The 20,614-nt window shown below is 37.1% G+C and overlaps 1 protein-coding gene across 1 annotated transcript in view; it reads right to left on the reverse strand.

The window, feature by feature from the left end:
* The window catches only part of NEIL3 (nei like DNA glycosylase 3), a 44,018-nt gene that overhangs the window by 6,732 nt on the left and 16,672 nt on the right, over window positions 1-20,614 (reverse strand). The window contains exons 3-8 of the mRNA XM_033104796.1: window positions 15,540-15,674; window positions 15,003-15,216; window positions 12,728-12,802; window positions 10,885-11,051; window positions 3,408-3,577; window positions 1,537-1,948 (exon numbers count right to left, since the gene is read on the reverse strand). Of these exons, the coding sequence (XP_032960687.1) occupies window positions 1,537-1,948; window positions 3,408-3,577; window positions 10,885-11,051; window positions 12,728-12,802; window positions 15,003-15,216; window positions 15,540-15,674 (1,173 nt within the window). The remainder of the gene's footprint in view (window positions 1-1,536; window positions 1,949-3,407; window positions 3,578-10,884; window positions 11,052-12,727; window positions 12,803-15,002; window positions 15,217-15,539; window positions 15,675-20,614) is intronic.

The following is a 20,614-nucleotide window of genomic DNA, read 5'->3' on the forward strand; positions in this document are numbered from 1 at the left end:
GATGTCTCTCTCTGATGGAAGTGTCCTGTTAGGATAGCTGGGAAGTCCAGATAAAGGGACTAAACAAGGTGGGGAAGGAGTGTGGACAGTTTTAGGGGCTGCCAATAATCATTAAGGATCCTGGAATAACATTGTTATTAAGTTTTCTGTATCTCTGATGAGAGCAGTTGCGGTCCTCTCCAGGATGTGCCGTTGGCAATCTCATAAAACATATCTGGTTGGGCAGTATTTATTAATTGGAAGTACATCTCTTTAATTTCAGATACAAAAGTAGCACACATGCTCTTTGGGCCATTTTGGTTGAAACAAAAAATACTACCCCAGATAGTTGTTTGAGATATAGCCACTTTTCTTTAGCAGAAATGTCACTAAAAGAACCTCAGATCCCTCTCTTTAGAATAGAAGACACTTGCTAAACTGTTATAAATGATAGTCTCCCTTTCAGAAGATCTTTTGTTGGAAGGAAATTAAATAGAAATGCTAACAGTGGTGATTGATAACCGGTAAGATTATGGGGGACTTAAACATTTTTCTTTATACTTTCCAAAATTCTGTATTGAGCATGTATATGGTTACAGTCAGGAAAAAAATAAATAAATAAATAAATAAATAACTTTTTCCAGATGTAGGAGATTATGCTTTTCATTGTCTTGCCCTCTCTTACATTATACACTGGAGAAGGCAAGGGAAGATCATGACTGTAATTGTCTCTCAGGGTTTGACTTATTGAACCACAACGAACTCAACTTCCCTACCATGGATGATTTTTCTGCCTTCTTAAAACTTAATGCATTGAAATCATATGGTTCTCCACTTTTTCTGCCTGACTTATTTTGCTTAGCATTATAATCTCAAGATCCATTCATGTTGTCACAAATGGCACTATTTCATCTTTTCTCATGGCAGAATAGTATTACATTGTGTGTACCACAACTTCTTTATCCAGTCATCTATCAAAGGACACTTTGGTTGTTTCCATGTCTTGGCCACCATAAATAAAGCTGCAATGAACATCAGAGCACATATACCTTTACGGATAAATGTTTTCAGATTTTTTTGGGTAGATACCCAAGAGAGGGATTGATGGGTCATATGGTAATTCTATTTTTAATTTTTTGAGGAACCTCCACACTGCCTTCCATAGCAGCTGCACCAGTCTGCATTCCCACCAAGAGTGTAAAGTCAAGAACCTATGATTTCGCTGATACGTGGTAAATAAAACTGAAAACAACAAAGGAACAAGACAAACAAATGAAGAAACCAAAGCTCATAGACACAGACAATAGTTTAGTAGTTAGCAGAGGGTAGGGGGTGAGCGGGGTGGTAGATGAGGATAAAAGGGATCAAGTATATGGTGATAGGAGAACCGACTCTGGATGGTAAACACACAATGTGATATATAGATGAGTATTACAGAATTGTACACCTGAAACCTATGTAAATTTACTAACAATTGTTACCCCAATAAACATGAATTTAAAAAAAACAAAAAACTTAATGCAAATACCTTAAAGATCCAGGTTAGAAGCATCGTACCTGTTAGAGAGTCCACCATTGCAACTTTCAAGACCTGGCGATGAGTAACGAGTTGTTTTCTGTTTTTTATATGCTGGACTAAATAATTTAGACTGAGAGCAAACTGTGGGTGATGCTGTGTTAGACAGGTGAGTTACATTGTGGGCTCTCTCCTTGGAGGGGTGTGGTGTATCATTAAAACAGACGGTGGGAGGAGCGTTTTGAAAATCCCCATCTAGTATCTGGTTTGGGCTTTTTTTTCTTTCCGAAGTACCAGATTTATTGCTAAAGTCGGTCAAGACGAGGGTTGTAGCTCCAAATGCAGTTTTCCTGTTGATCTTTACTTCTGTACTTAGTTTTCCAAAGTTATTACAAGGGTATTTCACCAAGTTGTTAAAGGCAATAGAATTTTCTTCATTCTTGAGTATTGAATCTGGAAGGAGAAATAAAGAATTCTGCAATGTTCCTATAAATATAATATTGACTATTTGAAACATTTTCTTTTTATTTGACTAAAGCATTTAGTTCACTTATTACAGTGAACTAATATATGGAACTAATAACACAAAGTTAGCCTGGGCAGGTCACAATTAACAACGTTCTGGTTAGGGAATGAAGTATTATAAAACGTACAAAATTTCAACAATCTGTAGGGGCTCAGAGTTGGGGTTTAACAAAGATTTAGATTTGCTTCATATTATGTGTAAGTATTTAAAGGTTATTCAGCTATCACTTTTGTTACTATTAGCCACAGAGTTAAAGCAGTAGTAATTGAGAGGTGATATCTCAAAAAGCTTTAGATCAGCAGTTAGCGGCCTACATCTGAACTGTCAGGAATATTTCTGTGAATGACAAGACAAAGTGAAGGGCTTATTAAAATTAAGAAAAGATGAATTACAAAGACTTAACATTTATTAAAAATGTTTCAACAAAGCATCCTAGGATTTTGGAATCTGTACTGTAATATATTCTAAACGGTAGTTAAGCTACAGATCCATTATACTCAGGAAAAAAGAACTAGAAAATAGTGAGATGTGTCAAGGCATTTCAGAATGTTGAAATAAAAGTGGAAACCTAAGACCGTAGTTTTCCGAAGGCTCTTATTGAATGATACTGAAGAGGGAGGGATAGAAATACGAGATGCGGTCCCTTTCGCTCCCAACAAAGCTGTACAAGGGGCGAGGTCGGCCCTTCTGGCCCGGAGAACAAAACACGACATGACAGCCAACACGATGTGGGGGTCCCTAAGTCAAGAATGAACTTTCTCATCTCTAATTGAAGAAAGAAAGAACACTCTGAGAACACAATAGAAGCCGCATCAATGCGATGGCTCATAATCACAGGTTTCCTCTGAGGTTTTACATTCTCTGAACGCACGACATTGTGAGCTATGAAGAGTTATTTTGAAGGATTTCAATGAAATCAGTACAATTGTCTGGGTAAAGATTTTAATAACAAGGGTAGGAAGGATAAAGAAGAGGAAAAAAAAATTCAGCAGTTTTCTATTCCACCTGCGAAGATATTCTTACAGAAATCCTCCCTTTCAATTGATGAGACACTTGGACTGAATTACAAACTCAAAAGTTGCTGAAATCTGCATAAAACAAAGCTTTATTGAATAATTCATCAGAAACAGTAGAGAACAGATGTGATCATCTCAGTTTTTTGAGATACAAAGGCACAGACTCTTTTAGCACCAGCATGTTTTCCCTCCCTCTCAACAGATTATTAGCTTGGTTTACATGCAAAGGCTGGCAATTCTTCTAAACCTTTCAGAAAGAAAGCATTTTCTTCAGTTATGAAATATCGGGATAGAAGAAAATATACACCTGAGTGGGTACAATCAAACCTCTTTAAAAGGGAATGAACTCAAAATCCAAATTCCGTCTTACCAATAGGCCTTGCAGTCAGGCAAGCATCGCACGCCATAGAAGAAGGCATGTTGATCAGCGTGCAGCTCACACATGTCCACTGCTCTTCACATTTCCGTGCTACGTCGCCGCTAAGACGATCCCTGCTGCTAGATGTCCAGCTGACGGTGCTGTTTCTAGTTGGCAACTTCCTATAAACGAATGTTTAAAGTTAATAATTAACGCTGTTGTAAGTGCCTTGTTCTTACACATCCTGTTATGTTAGAAACTCACAGAACCATTCATATACCCAAAAGCTACCGGTTTATGATTGCTTACAAGTTCTAACTGTCTCAGAATAAAATGTTTTCACTTGGGTCCCAGTGATTGCTGTCAAAGACAAATGTCAAATAAAATATTTTATTCAAAGAGTTGTGTTTCTTTGCTTGTTTGTTTAACCAACTAAAATTATTGGACATAACCACTAGAAAGCATGTCTCAAAAAAGGTTTTAGCTAAGTGGTACTCTTCCCAAAGCAAAACAGAAGTATCTTTATTTAACCAAATTAGGGGGGAGAAAGAGTTAATTAGGCAGAAATTAGAGTATTGAAAGTAAAATGAGAAAAGTTTTAACGTTTCCTTCATGTGCCCTGAAAACTTCATGTGCCTCCAGAATTTCTCAACAGCATCTACTAAGTTCCCTATCAATTAGTTGATCTATAATGATGACAAGGATATGTATCCGTGTGTTATTTCTCTTCAAGGTACAACTGTTTTATGTTGAATAGCTAATTAATGGATCAGTAAGGAAACAATAAAACCAAACCTGACTTTTGGCCACAAATGTAAATCATGATTCTCCACTTGGAATTCTTAACTGTTTATTGTTATACAAAATGCCTTTACAAAGCTCTGATGTCATCCTGCCCGTTAATACGCAGCCCGAGGTCTACAGAGCACATCACGTGGTTAAGCAGCCATGACAGTGTCATGGATTCCTTTCATGGTTCCAAATATTAATATTGAAAAAAGCTCCTCTGAGAAAGGCCAAGTACCTTACATTTCAGAATATGGGTTCTTTGACTTTCAGAGATAGTCTTGCCTTCTGTAACATTTTGCTCCTTACATGTAATAACACCAGTTTTAAAATTCAGATCTGTCTGGTAAAATAATAAATAGCCTAGGGAAATCTGAAAGGAAGACACACCTTGTTATGGTTCTTTATCTTTACTTATCTTGACTTTAATGGTGCTCAATAACTCTTATTCCTGAGGAACACCAGGGCTTCTGTAGAACTGATTTACTTGACCTAATCCCTGCCCTTTCCTTACTTACTCCAAAAGACAACATTATGCATTTTATTCATAATGAAGTAAACACAATCTGAACAACCTTCAGATTTTCAATGTGCTCTAACTTTTCCCCATGTTCATCTTCTATCCTTTAGATTTCACTAACTATAAGAGGATATGTATTGTTACACATAGAAGCTTTGAAAGCATTTTTTCCTTACTGTGCTATTTCTTAATTACCTACAAATTAATTCTTTCTTATTTCCATTTGGACGTGTAGCAGGAATTTCAAACTTAACATGTCTGCTGTAGGCTGAATAATGGCCTCCCAAAGATAACAGGGCATAATACCAGGAACCCATAAATGTTACTTTATAAAGAGGATCTTTGCAGATGTAATCCAGGGTCTTGACATGAGGAGATTATCCTGGCTTATCTGGGTGGACCCTTAATCCAAACACAAGTATCCTTATAAGAGAGAAGCAGAGGCAGATTTGATACACACACAGAAGAGAAGTGTAACCACGAGAGGTAGAAATTAGAGTGATGTGGCCACAAATGAAGGAACATTGGTGGCCACCAGAAGCCAGGAAAGGCAAGGGATGAATTCTCCCTGAGATGGGCCGGAGGGAGCACAGGCTTGCTTCACCTTGATTTTGGCCCAGTGAAACTGACGGTGAACTCCTGACACCCAGAGCAGTGAGAAAATAAATTTCTGTTGTTTTAAGCTATCAGGTTTGTGGTGCTTTGTTACGGCAGTCACAGGAAATCAGTGCAAATGAAATTCATGATCCCCATTCCCCCAGTAGGCAACCCTATTAGTTTGTCTCAACTCAGTAAATGGCATCACCATGCACGCCATTGATTGGGCCCAAAACCTGAGTCATCCTAACACTTCTTACCCTCTCACCCAGTCAGCAAATCCTGGAGGCTCTGCTACAGAGGCAAATTCACCGGCAGCTGAGGCAACTCCCAGGGGCGGGGAGCATGGAGAATGGAAGCAGTACTCTAGCTGCATGCTAGAGGCGGAGAGCACTCTCTGTGGTCAGTCAGTCCCGGGCTCTGTCTCAGCAAGGCGCATGGGCTGCCAGCACAATCTCACATCTGCTCAGTGCCCAGGGACAATGTGCCCTGGTGACATCAAGGAGCAGCAGGACTTTAACTTCCAGGAGAAGGATCTGAACTAGATGCTGTCTTGTTCCTTGCTTACCAGGAGCCATTCTAACCCAGGCTGCAAGGCCACTCAACACGTGCATCACCCCACTACCCACCCAGGACCGGCCTGGTAGAGGCTGGAAATCAGGGCAGCTGAGGGAGACCTAAGGGTTGGGGTTCTCTAAGGTGGCGGTTCTCAGAGTAAGGTCCTCGGGCCAGCAGCAGCAGAACCATATGGTAACTTGTTAGACAGACAGATTCTCAGGCCTCTCCGCAGACCTTTGAATCAGAAACTCTGGGGTATGGCCCAGTAGGCTGTGTTTTCCCAAGCCCCCCAGGAGACTCTGGTTTACACGGAAGTTTAAGAACCACTGCTCTAGGAGCTCCCTCACAGACAAGAAGTAGTGCTTGAGAAAAATATTCATTATCAATATCCAACTGTGAAGCTAAAAGACAGTTTTCTTGTTTATCCCTAATACAAAATATAATAACATGGGTGGTGGTCATATGACAAAGGCAAGGAGGATGCGGTCATAACATGAAAGAAGCCATTAGATAGGTGCATCACATACTTAATGAATAACCTAATGTTTCTGGTGTTTGCGATAGTGAAAAATTGTAATTTTTTTGTGATTTCTCATTCTAAAATAGTCACAGTAGGATCAGACTTTGTATTCATGTTCATTTGTCTTCATAAAGAAGGTCCCCTAAATTGTATAAGTCTCAGTGCTTAACCCTACATCAACTGCTAAAAATATCCTAAATTCAACCTTTTTTTTTTCTTTTACCACCCCACTCTCTTTCAAGTCTCCATCATTTACCACGAGCACTCCTGTTGAGAGGACCCTTATGTCACAGCATCACGTTGGTTACACTGCAGTCACTTTTCCACACAGCAGCCCAAACGATCCTCAGACACAGGTCACTTTCTGTCACCCCTCTGCTCAAAAACATACCCTGGCTTCCTAGCTCACTCAACTTCAGAACTCCCCACGCTCTCTAGAGTGATCTTTTCATATATAAATCCATTATTTCCCTCTCGCTCAAACCATCCCAAGGCATCACATCATATTCAGAAGAATATCAAAACGTGTTACCATGGCCAGCCAGGCTCTGCCTGCTCTGATGCCTGCCAAACAGAGCAGACCCCTCTGCACTCATTCCTGCCGCTCTGGTCAGTCACACTCGCCTGCTTTCTCTTCAAGGACCAAGTCAGAAGCTTCATGCTTCCCAGGCTGCCGCCTTCCTCGCCCTCAGACCTTTATAAGTCAGCAGATCTTTTCACAAATCTCCTTGGGGACTTTATCTGACCACCCTGTGGAAAAGGAACTTCCCTGTCACTATCTGTCCCCTCACTGTGGTTGATGTTTAGCGCACTGCTTATCAACTAGTACCTTATACGTACATGTACATATATGTTTGTTGCCATGCTGCAGCCTACCTGTCTGTCTCCTCGTACCTACCCCTAAAGAAAGGAGAGTCTGTGAGCCGGATCCTTTCAGGGACTTTGCTTCACCTTTGTGCTTACACCTTATGTCTCCCTGTTTGGCTCCAAAAGACGCCTGGCTAGTCAATGACGGGTAAGATTCCCCATGTGGAGGCGGACAACCCAAGCCAGACACAGCCGCATGGGGACCATCTGGGGAACTCGTGGGATTGACAGAGGTGGGCACAGCCCCCCACCTTCCCCCGGCTAAGGAGAGCCTCTGCCTCTGTGGCTGCATTCCTTCCCACAACCTGCAGGGGAAGTGACTCAATGATGTGCTCTCCATCTATTCATATGCATAAAGGGGAAGCACTCATCCTGAGACTTGCCACTGCCTGCAGGCAAGGGTGATTGGCTTAAATAAGTTTTAAATCAGTTTCCTATTGTAATGTATGGGATTCACAGATCTTGAGATTGACAAGCTCTACTTCTTTTACTTCCACACCTAATAAAAGCCATGTGTTGGCCCAATTCGGGGCTCAGTCCTTGAAACCTGAGTCCCTTGGCTCCGCTTGCACTCTACTCTTGTCTACTGTCTTTCTTAACCTTGTGCCGCCCTTCTCGCTTCCCACTGCTCTTGTTGTGCTGGACGCAACACAGGTTTCTCTTAAAAAGATCTCCTCTCACTGGAATATAGAATTATGTGAATATTCTATAAATATAGATGTAATGAATAAACGTCATCCCTCCATATCTATTAAAACTGCTTTCTGGGAGGTGACCATGATTTCTTCTCAGTTGTCATATACAGTGGCCATGTTCTCGAGTATTCACCTCTCTAACTCCCTCAGATTTAACTCTCAGTCACTTCTCACCTCTCTTTCACGACCTCCTTTCCTTCTTTTGACCTCTAAAGGGAAGGTAATCTCAAGGACCCCTGAAACCTTCCTTGCTTCTCTCCATACATGCTCTCAGTGATTGCAAATACTACCAAATTCATCTATAATCTCAGTAACCCCAAAGGGGGTAATAGTGAGGGGCTTGATTCTCAGAAACTGAGGCATAAAAAACAGGTGGGGGATGACAGTGTCTCTAAGGAATCTCTGCCCTTCTTAGTGGAGACTAGTTACTGTATGGGAAGCAATTGATTTCTTTCTTTTCTTTCTTCTCTTTTTTTTTTGTCTAAACAAAACAAATTATTTTGAAAAACTACCAACGTAAATGTTTATAAACCTAAAAGAAAGTTATGCAAAATAAAGTAGCATTTAATGCTCCCTTCTCCCAGGCTTCCACACAGCCAAGTATTTCACTGCTTGTCCTCCTATTTCCAACTATATCATTTAGTTTCCTTTGGTTACTTTTTTCCTCCTACTCTGTAGAAATGGATATTCTCTGAAGTTCAAACCCTGGTTATTGTCTATACCTTCTCAGTGAACTGATCCCATTTTAATACTTCTACTAACAACACCATGCCGATTCCCCTCGAGCCATTATCTCCCACCCTGTACTGTGGCCCCTGAGATATCTCTTACAGAGATGCACTGCTACTTCACAGCTCCAAAACTCAGCCTGTCTTTTCCACTCCGTCCTGACTTTCTCAGACCCATAAAGTTAAAATGTCTCGCTATTATTATTTGGGTCCAAAACTTTTTGCATTACCTTAGATATTGAATCTGTCACAATTCTTGTTGACTTTTTAACTTTTTAAAGTACTTATTTTCTTCTCCATTTCCAATATCTTAACCTCGGGCCTGGTAACCATCTCTCACCCACTAAACTGCACTAGCTTCTTCACATGGGATTAAATCTCTTCATTTTCTCTCTTTACGCTATAATCAATGAAAACTCCTTAATCCACTGATTTAGGCCAGAACTCGGTGGCCTAAACCATTTCCAGCACTACTAATTCCAGCACTACTAATGATTCCTACTATTTGATCTCTTCCTACTTATAAAACTAGCTTTTACTATTGAACAGCTTAAGTCTTCATTTAGCCTGACCAACGTTATCTTCATGCCTCCAACATGCCATGCTTATTCATGACTCAAGGTTTGTGCCCAGGCTCCTTCTTTCCAATTAAATTTCTGTTTTCTCATCTATTTAACCCAAATTCTAACTATCTTTTTAAAGTAAACTTCAAATTACACTTTTTGTATGAGTTCTTCCCAACCTTTTCTGTGTGTGTAAACACACACACACACACACACACACACACACACACACACAGAGTTTGACAATTAAGTTCTCAAACTTGCTGCAACAATGTTGCCAACCTTTTTTGATATCAGAGAGATTATTCATTATGAATTTGTACCAACTGGACAAATAGTTAACCAAGTTTACTATTTGGAAGTGCTGAAAAGGCTGTGTGAAAAAATTAGACAACCTGAACTTTTTGCCAACAATTCATGGCTCTTGCATCACGACAATGCACCAGCTCACATGGCACTGTCTGTGAGGGAGTTTTTAGCCAGTAAACAAATAACTGCATTGGAACACCCTCCCTACTCACCTGATCTGGCCCCCAATGACTTCTTTCTTTACCCAAAGGTAAAGAAAATATTGAAAGGAAGACATTTTGATGACATTCAGGATATTGAGGGTAATACAACAATAGCTCTGATGGTCATTCCAGAAAAAGAGTTCCAAAATTGCTTTGAAAGGTGGACTAGGTGCTGGCATTGGTGCATAGCTTCCCAAGGGGAGTGCTTTGAAGGTGACCATAGTGATATTCAGCAATGAAGTATGTAGCACTTTTTCTAGGATGAGTTCGCGAACTTAATTGTCACACCTACCTCTAACATCCCTGAACTCTGGTAGTATTTAACGTGCTTCAGGTCTGTCTTGGTTATTTTGGCTTATAATCACATATACTGCCATGCAGCTACTTTACATTGTTAATACTTCTCCCAGCCCTCCCTAAAGGGACTTACAGCCTTTTACCAGGGTAACAGTGCACTGGGGAAAAAAGAAATAATCAAGTGTTTCGGAGACTATAAACTGGTTCTGAACTGACACTAATTCCAGGAGACCCAAAATGTCACTGTTGTCCACCAGTCAGAGGAGGGGCTTATGGAGGTGGGGTGATCAATGGAGTTTTAGCTCATGTTCATCTCACAGTGGGTCCAGTGAGTCCCTGAACCTAGCCTGTGGTTATTTCCCCAGTTCTGGAAACCATCATTTGAAGACATATTCAGCTACTGGCAGAATCTCCAATATGTGTTTAATAAGTAGTCGGTTATTTCACCAATAATACATAATTCTATAAAGACATCTTGCTCATGTATTATAATATTATTTCTAAATAAAGTAAGAAATAAAAGTTTTGAAGATAGTTGCATTTTTCCAATTATTTGACATATCTACCTCTCCTTATAATCACTTTATAAATGAGATTAAAGCCAAAGGCTGGATATTAATATCTGAGCTAAAGATGTTCTATTGAATTCAGAAGTGGTTCAAAATCATCCTTGGTCATTCTGGTTCTTTGATGATGTTATTTACTATTTCCTTCCAAGGGTTCAAATACTTTTGAGTTATGTCCTCTTATTAATAGCCTGATAGTTATTCAGTTATGTTCTCTTATTAATAGCCTTTTAGTTAGAGAATTTAGGCAAATAGTATACCTTAAAATTAGATATCTCACCTTATGTCAACATGTTGAGGATTTTCTTTTTGACAGTGAGGACAGAAGTATGTCATTCTGTTATTCTCCCCTAAGCGACACACAGTTATTTTGCAGTAGCACTGACCACAATTAGGACGCTTGTAAACCTTATAGAGTTTAGAGACAGCAGATCCTGCTTTACGGCACTAAAAAACAAACAAGCAACATTATAACGTGATCTCCAAAACAGTGTGGCTAAGGAGACAAAGATAAATTCTTGAAAGTCATTTCTGAAAATAATTTTTTAAAAATTTACTCTGGGTGGTGAACACACAATGCAATATATAGGTAATGTATTATAGAAATGTACACTTGAAACCTATATCATTTTACTAACCAATGTCACCCCAACAAAGTTAAGAAAAACGTAAAAAACATACATACATTTGGACATGTCCATATAATGGTTCTTTTCATCTGATAAAAAGTTATTGACAAGACTCAGCAATATTTGTCAAATATGGTGTGTGTGAAATAAGCCATTATTTTATAATTTGTTGGTATTCAAAATTGTTCTTTATATAGCTTTACCCTCTTATCTAAGTGGGATATAAGAGTTTCATAATTTAAAATATCTTTCATGCTTTTAAGTTTCTTTAAATTAAACATAGTTATGTAGTTAAAACAAAAAGACTAGATTGGCTTTAAATCTGATTGTTTTTAGAACACTGAGGCTGTTCACTTTGTTTCAACAGCCAAAAAATTTGTGTCTAGGAAGAAAATTTCAAAAGATCATCTTCTTTGTTGACCTGACAAAGGAGAGCTTTCAGTTTTTAATCTTACAAATTCACTAAAAGAGAAAATAGAAATTCAAATGCCCTCCTAGCAAATAACATGTTCCATTTTGGTATAAGTTCTGTTTAAGAGACATTTGATATTCTCTGTCACAGCTTTATTTTACTCACATACATTTAAATCTCCTAGAAAGTGGATATTTTGAGTTTATATCAGCAGTGTGAAAATTTTAAATATGGCTCACCATATATAAGCTAAAAATTACACAAACAGCTTACATTAATTTAAGCAAAGTATTGTAATACACAACTTAATCTGGATGGAAAATGCTTAGTTGACTATAATCATGTTTCCCTGGGAGATTAAATGAGCATATATAATATTAAAGTATCCATAGTAACTCAAGGGAGGTACGTAAAGCAAGAGGGTCATTAACACTTTACGCCAGTGAGTAAAGAATTCTACAATACCTGCCTTTCTGAACATAGCAAACATAAAAATTTTGAATACAGAAAATGTGCTGTAGAGAAAAAAAATACTTGTGATACTTTGTTTAAAAGATAAAACGTGTTTATTGAACTCTATACATGCATATATATAACTTTCAAAATTGACCGTTTAGTAAGTACTTATTTCATTCTCAGAACAGTCTTTGTGGTAGAGAAATATTGTTATCCCATTTTACAGATGAAGAAACTAAACCTAAAATTATCTAAATAATCTAAATCACAAGGATGGTAGAAAAATCTGATTGAACACAAGTCTATTTAAAGAATTGAGTCTATCTCTAGATGCTTCCTATATTTTACTTGTATATGTCCAAAAATGGAAGAAGAGTCTAAGTCAAATGCTAACATAGTTGTTCCTCAACTGATTATAAAGATAACTTAATATAATTATAGTTAGACAAGATTGGACTGACCTATGACCTAACACTTTAAGATTTTAATTAGGCCCATAACATATCACTCTCCCTTATCGTACCTCTATACTCTTACCACTAGATGGCTATAAGCAGCTTTAACATTTTCGGTATAATCAAAAGAGAAAGAATTGAAATTTTACATAATTGAAAATTTTTTCTTACTCTGTAAAAAAGAATGCTGAAATCACGTATCATTTTCACGAGGTGATGGGTCTGTTCATCTGTTAACTGACAAACCTTAAAACAGAAAAACAACTGAGGATAGTTTCATAATTCGTTCATTACTGCAGAAAAAGAATACCACTTGCCAGTTCTAATAGAACTGTAAATAGATTTAAAATATATGCATATATTCTGGAACACTATTTATCATATATCTATTTAGTGTCATTAACAGTGGTTTTATTTTTAAGTGATAGTACTACAGATAAAAAATTCTTATTTATAAATTTTAATTCTGAATTCAAATATTTATTGAATATCTCTCCTGTATCAGATATCTTCAAAATCTGGCACCGTCAGCCACCTTGAAAAATCTTGCTTTGTAAAAAAAAAAAAAAAAAAAAAAAAAAAAGAAGAAGAAAAGGAGGGAATAATAGGCAGGCACAGGAATAGATGACCAAGGTCATTACCAAGCTTTAAAAAGATATAAAATACATGCATTAATATCAAAGTACTTGTTAGCACATGGAAGAACTCTTAAACAGAATTTACTGAAGAATATTATTTTGTGTCACAGCCTGGCATAAATTTAAGTGTTACCCTTGCAGAATTAGTGATCATTTGACACACGTGGTTTCAATAGTAATTTCAGAAGAAATTCTGTTTGATGACTTACACTTGTGGTATATATATAAATATATCTATGTCTATATAAATGGAAACTAATTTATCAATGACTATAAAATCTAAAGTCATCTAATCAACAGAATCATTCTAAAAGTATTATTAGATATTTTTCAATTATTTAAAATTTAAAACATACGTATTTCTAAAACTCATTTATTTCTTACTATATCTTATATATTATATTCAATCACATCTTGAAATGTTAAACTACTTTTTGAATAATTGTGCATGTGTTTTTAGGGGGCTAATAACTAAGCTTCAGAAATGTCATTAATTTTTTAAACCCTGAGACATTATGGGCAAAGGGTCTTTTACTAGATGAATAGATGGCTGAATGTACAGATAAAAAGTAAATTATCAGTTTATCATAGATAATAATGACACTCTAGGTAACAATTCTCTGGGTTCTTTTTCTTTTTTGAAAATATTTTCCATAGATGTCTAGGTGATTTTTAAAAGCTTATTGTTAAAATTCTGTTTCATTATTCCCACATTATAGAAATTGGATTAACTTGTTCCAAAGTGTCAAAAAGCAGAACCTGATCTAGAACTATCATTAACTATTCCTTTTAAAACTTATTTCCTACTGATTTGGATTTTACAAACACTATCTAGGAATAATTACACAAAATAAAAAGGTAACTTTGGACTCATGTAAAATTGACTTAGTTAATAGATACTATTTGGGTCTAGATAAAAGCCCTAATGTAGATTTCTTTCCTGGAAACTAAAATATATGTATTTGTCTACCTGGTTTAAATTTTAACTTCTTTGACCTTCTCACAACTTTGTCCTGTTAATCACCACTCTCTTTTCTACAATTTTACCTTTTTCTCTCTACCAGTATTTTTTTTTTGTCAACATAAAAGTTCATGTCTCTTCAGTTGAAGAACAAGAAAAAAACAACAAAACCCAGTCCTTGACCTGACATCTTCCTCTAGAAGTCTAGTATTTTCCACTCATGCCAATCTAAGCTACTCTAATGAGTACTTCAAAATTTGTTTCCAGTTCCTCATTAATTCCTTATTCCTTAATCCCTGCTACCTGACTTCCATTCTAATCATTCCAGTGAAACTGCATTTCCTAATGTCCTGAAAGCTATAAACAGGAATCATATGAGTGTGTGTTGAGTGTGAATTTAATGTGCCAGATACAAAAAGAAAGTTGAGCTTAGTTCATTCACACATTCAACAAATATTTATTTAATGCTGCCATGTGCCAGACACTGTATGCTAGTTGTTTGAATCTTCAATGAACAAAACAAGACACCTACCTCTTAAGAGATTGCATTCTAGCAGAGGAGACAGATTTTATACAATAAATATAACAAGATTAGATGATATTTGAAAGTGATCAGTGGTAGGAGAAAATAGACAGCAAAGCAAGTTATGGACGATTGGGAGTATGAAGGGGGTGCACACAGTTTTAAAAAGTTTGGTCAGGCTTGGCCTCATTGAGAAGCTGGCATAAGGAAAGACCCCTGAGGACTTTTTGGGGGAATGTGTTACTACAATACAGCTTTAAGTGTTCCATGTTGGCCCCTTAACAGTATTTAAAAATAGTCATTTGAAAAATACATATAACTTACTTTAACCGCTGGGTGGAGACCACTGTCAAAAAGAGCTTCGTTTTTGATAATGTTGCCTACCCCGGGCAACACTCTTTGATCCATTAACACATCACAGAGCATCCGCCTTGTCTGCCTTTTCACTTCCCTTTCCGCACGTGAGAAACTAAATTTAGGTGAACAGACATCTAATTCTTCCATCATTCTTATTCTCTGTTGGCTTTCTGTTGAGTTTCTACAGAAAGGAATATAAAACACATAAATCGTAAGTCTGGTTACAACTTCCCAAGGGTCATTTACAATGAGTTTTGATAGAAACGATAAACACTTCATGCTAATCAGGGTATAAGAGTTATATAGCCAAACAAAGAAGACCCGAACAAACTATATTATTTGAAGTCTCTTTTAAAATAGGCTTTATCAATTATAAACCATGTTTTAAAAAATTTCATTTATTGATTTCCATGTGACATCCAAACCCAAATGCAGATCCAACTCTTAGAGTTTTATAGCTGAAGGACTTTTTATTTTATTTTATTATCTTATTTCATTGTTTACCTGAGTTCTACTGATGAATCAAAGAAACAAATCAAATCTTTGGTGAGCTGCACTTCCAACACAGGAGAAACTCCATTTTTATTTGTATGCTCAGATGGATTAACCATGATGGACCCTTTCATTCCAAAATGAATCCTGTAACAAAATCAAATATGTTTTTGAGTGGCAGAAAGTAGTATATCATGTATCAAATTTTTGTTTCTTCACTTCACTTTTTGGATTATAAGCCAATGTTAGTCAGGATAGACACTTTTAAAGGGCAAACAATGGTAGCTAATATTATTATTATTATTATTATTATTATTATTATTATTATTATTATTTCTATTATGGCTTTGTATCTTTATAAAACTAGAAGACATGACAATCAGTTTTTCAACCCACAAATAAATTCTCAGAGAAATAATAAGGCCCCCAAAATAAGCCCAAGAAAACATACCCCTGTTCTTTTCTTGTCAGATGAAATAGCTTTTATTCACAGAACAGTAGTGTCTCTTGGCTTTTTCTCAGATTCAAAGGCTTGGGATATGATGAGGTTAAATTTAAATTGCCTGTAGTTTGTGTTTTTATAAATTTTACAAAGTCACTAACATTTAAAGTCCTTATTTCTAGCCACAATGGGTTGGAAATGTTTACCCAGTCCAAAATGATATCTACAGTTTAAAACATTTACTCTTTTATTCCCCCTTGCTTCGGTATATGCAGTGAAATGATGTTTTGCAAAATCTTCTATATCAAAAAACAAAAACAAAAAAAAAGACAACAAGTCAAAATGATATTGTCTTCAATACTTTTAGTTTTCTTCTACCTTTATCTGTATTGGGAAGAGGGGATTTATAAATATTTACGGTTAACATGAAAGCCACAATGCAATGATGAAAAATTCATAACCTTTCAGTTTTTATAGGATTGATTAGCATGTCCAGTAAAAAAAAAAAAAAGGCAAGAAAGTGGTTCTGTGAGATCTCTGATGATGAAGATCAAAAATGATTCTCAAGATGAAATACTGTGTTCTGCCTTTCAAATCCTTCTCCTTATAGCTTCGTTGAGTTAATAAATATGGCTCTTTTGGCAGCAAATGTTACTTCTCTGTGCTTCTAATTCCAAAGCACTATGTTACAGTATTGTACAAGGTTAACCAGTCTAACTTTAAAAATGTGGGTTTTAAACTCTGTGTGCCCTACTATCAATCATAAGTGCATTTTACATGCTCATAGTTCTTGACAGGAAAAATGTGTGCCTGTAAGTACTCCATAATTTAGTTTATGGAGGTTCAAACCCAGTGAAAGGTGTACAACTGTCATGCCCAGAAGCCATCATATCTAAAATCTTTTCAGCTGCATGGCTCATAAAGTGGCTTCTAAATCACTTCCTATAATGAAACTGCATCCACATAAAAAATATCAGAGGTTAAGACCCAATTCAAATGCAGGAGTAGCCCCAGTAAGAATCCTGAATCAATAAGTATGCCTTTTTTGGTCTTATAAATAAATCTATCCAATGTAGGCGAAAATGCACATAAAATAACTACTTTTTTACTTTATTTTTATTAAATAACTACATGCTATGATAACAGAGCCCCAATAAACCAACAAACTTTCTGTGTTTATTGTTAAGTATCCGTTAATGTAAACTCAGACAGATCTGTCAATATCATGAACATTTTTCAGGCATAGTAAACACCTGTACTGTTGTAACAATTGCCATACTGACCTTTTATAGGCTCATATTACATTTACATTCAAGAGTTAGATTTGCTTTTCAAGATTCCTCATTATAATAACTTAGTTTAGGAAAATTTTAATTCAATCCTTGTTTCTCTCTCAATGCTCTCAAGCTCCCTGCACACCCTCCAATGCAATTGGCTATTGAGATAATTCATTCTGCATATACAACTCTGCCTGCCAATGGCAGGCATTAAGCCCAGCCTAGAGTGGTCTCTGTCCCTTCCTCAGACACAGGTGATTCAGGAATGGACACCTGATCACACTGGACCCATCAGTATCCAAGCTGGATTCATTCGAGTTCTCTTGATGAATTTATGGATTTTGGATACAGAGAAATCTGTCTGTTGTTAGTTTGGGGAGAGTTAATATGGGAGCTGTCTATGGAAATGTTTCCTGACATGAACACCAGAGAAGCCATGAGAGGCTTATCTGCACAGAGGAAGACCATGGCAGATTTCAGTGAGGAACAGAGTCAAGAAATGCAGAGTCCGCATGGTGTTTAGTCTTTGCTTCCATTTCTTCCTGCAAACTGACCGCATCGTTTTCAGGGATCATAACACACCCCACATTCTTATAATAATTATTGAACTTCTTTGAGTTGAGCTTCTGTCACTTGCAACCTAAGATCTAATATAAAAATTATGTCCAAATTAAAAATTGAAGTGATATTAAGAAATTCCCTATAGTTGGAAATAACTTCCTAAACCAAATCAGCAAATAAGAGCTGATACTACTTGAAACATCAGTCACATTCTTCCAGGCTCCTGCTATCAGAATAATCTGAACATCCTTAAGCAGGCACAAACAGCATGAACAATGGTATTGTCACAGGTTCATATTAATGACAACTACCCATAAGGCAATTGCTTAAAAAAAATTATCAAGCAGTCAAAAGTGTCCTAGGGACAATAAAGAGTGTAAAAGAGTTGAATGTAATGAGTGCGACACTTATGCTAGGAATTCAAAGACAGAGCTATAAAAAGATACGACGTTAAGTTAAAAAGGAAAAAGGGAGTTCTGCTTGTACTTAGGATATAGAAGCTAATGGTGAATATAGCTCCCACCCTAACAAGGAGAATTCACATTACTTCTAAAAATCACAAATTTTCTTGAGCCCATCAGAGACATGAAATTGCAGGCAGCCAGGTGAGCTAAATTCCAATGAGTGACAAGTCCGCCATGGAAAGACAGACACACAAATTGTGACATGTGTGGCAGAGTACAGGAAGAGGAGACAGCTACCATAAAAAAGGATAGGAAGAAAACAGCTAAAACGTTCAATAAACTTTTAACTGGTATGTTGGCTGGTATGACAGTTTAGAATTCTTGGCGCCCCTAAACAAGGAGAGTATGCACTTTTCCCTGGGTGTCCACATTTAGTTGTACTCCAGAAAGACGTGCGTCACAGCAGGGGACCTGAAAGAGCCACCCTTGGTGGCATGGCACCGGTCAGCATGAAACTGTCTACTTCTCAAATACTTCTCTCATGTGAAGCAAAAGTCTTAGAAAGTCTTAAGCTGCTGTAGAGGAGGGAGAGGTACAAACAAAAAGTCATCTGTCCCTGAAGGAGTAACAGGAAACCTCCTTCCCATACAGTAGGTCTTGCACAAGCAACCAGCATAAGCAGCATCTGCCACTGGGAAGGGCAGGAAACCCTTTGCCACCAGTTCCAAGCTAAGTGCACTGCTGCTGAGGACAAGCAGAAGCAAAAGCCATCTGTCCCCAGGGATGAAGCAAGGAATCAGCTTTGGCACAGAGTCCTGCAATGATACGAGGAGATGTCTGTTCCCACTGGGAGACACGAAGGAAACTCTCTGACCTGAGACTCCCCACATATAGAAGGAAGAATTTGGCTGCCTAGGGGTGAAGAGGGACAGTCGCCCTGAGAAAACTGCCACCTGAAGTCCACGTGCACAGGGCCTGCCTGAGAGTCAGGCTGCTCTAGGAGAGTCAGGAAACTCCATTTTCCCCATCATGAACCTCTCACTGAGTAATAGACAATAGCAGTCTACCACTGTAGGGAGTGGCGGTGACAAGAGTGTGGAAAGACTCCCTTATGACATGAATGTGCAGGGCCTGCTGAAAGCTGAGCGGAGCAGAAACACAGGGAAACCACCCCCAGCCACACCAGGCCACACTCAAGCCATAAAGCAGCAGTAGCAGTTGGAGTTTTTGATGCCACTGATGTATCAAAGGTAACTCAACACAACAAATCCCAAACCAAACTCAACTACTTACTAGACTCACTCAACTGCACACACTAATGACCTTATAGAAGAGGTATTACTATTTCTAGGCTTAAGTACTATTTACCTTGGTCTCTATTATTCTTGTAAATGTGATATATGGAATTCAAAAACATTATGACACACACACAAATAGGACAATGATTAAAAAAAAAAAATGTCAAGAGATAAAGCAGTCAACAGAGCCAGACCCATAGATGTCCCAGATGTTGGAACTCTGAGGCAGGTAACTTAAAATCAATTTAAAAATTAAAATTAAAATTATTAATTGAGAAAACCATGCCAGGTGAGTCTGCTGTGATAAAGTCTTCAACCTTCCATAAGTATTATATTGCTGCACATGGATTTTATGTTAATGTGTTTCTGGGCTTTTATAACCTTTCATAGAGGTATGAATAAATACTACATGGTCAGAGCCAAATCGATGGACGGGTCATTCTCTATTGTGAAAACAGTTCAGATGCCTTTGCTTTCCATTCATGACAGATTTCTATAGGCCTTCAAAACAGATTTAAAAAAGCAACAGTAACCAAGACCTAGCAAATCAACATCTAGGAATTTATACTAAGAAAACATCAAAACAGTAAAAAAAAAAAAAAAAAAAGTGCCCAAGGATGTAATCTGCAGTTATTTATTAGAGTGAATAATACGGAAAAATGCTAATCAGTAGTGGATGATTAAAAAAATGATGATAGACCCATATATTAGCAAACCCTGCATACATTAAATATAGTAGTATATATTTTGACATTGATCAATACAATATGCATATTATATAAAAAGCCAAATATAAATTAAAATTCCCATTTATATAAGTATAATATACAATATCATATAATCCATGTACGTGTAATATAAACATATGTATGAATGTATGGTATATAAACAATTTATATTTTATCTATGATATTTACAAAAACTATTAAAAGTGCTTTTTTTAGTGTAGCAATTATGGGTGGTACTTACTTTTTCCTTTAGATGTTTTGGGACTATCTTAATGTTTTACAATTTGTTTATATAGTACTTGTAAAGAAAAATTGCAATAAAATGATGTGTATTATGAAAAGAAACGGAAAGCGGCAGAACGAGTGATTCTGTAGGC

The sequence above is a fragment of the Rhinolophus ferrumequinum genome, chromosome 4 (genome assembly GCF_004115265.2).
Source record: "Rhinolophus ferrumequinum isolate MPI-CBG mRhiFer1 chromosome 4, mRhiFer1_v1.p, whole genome shotgun sequence".
Lineage (NCBI taxonomy): Eukaryota > Metazoa > Chordata > Mammalia > Chiroptera > Rhinolophidae > Rhinolophus > Rhinolophus ferrumequinum.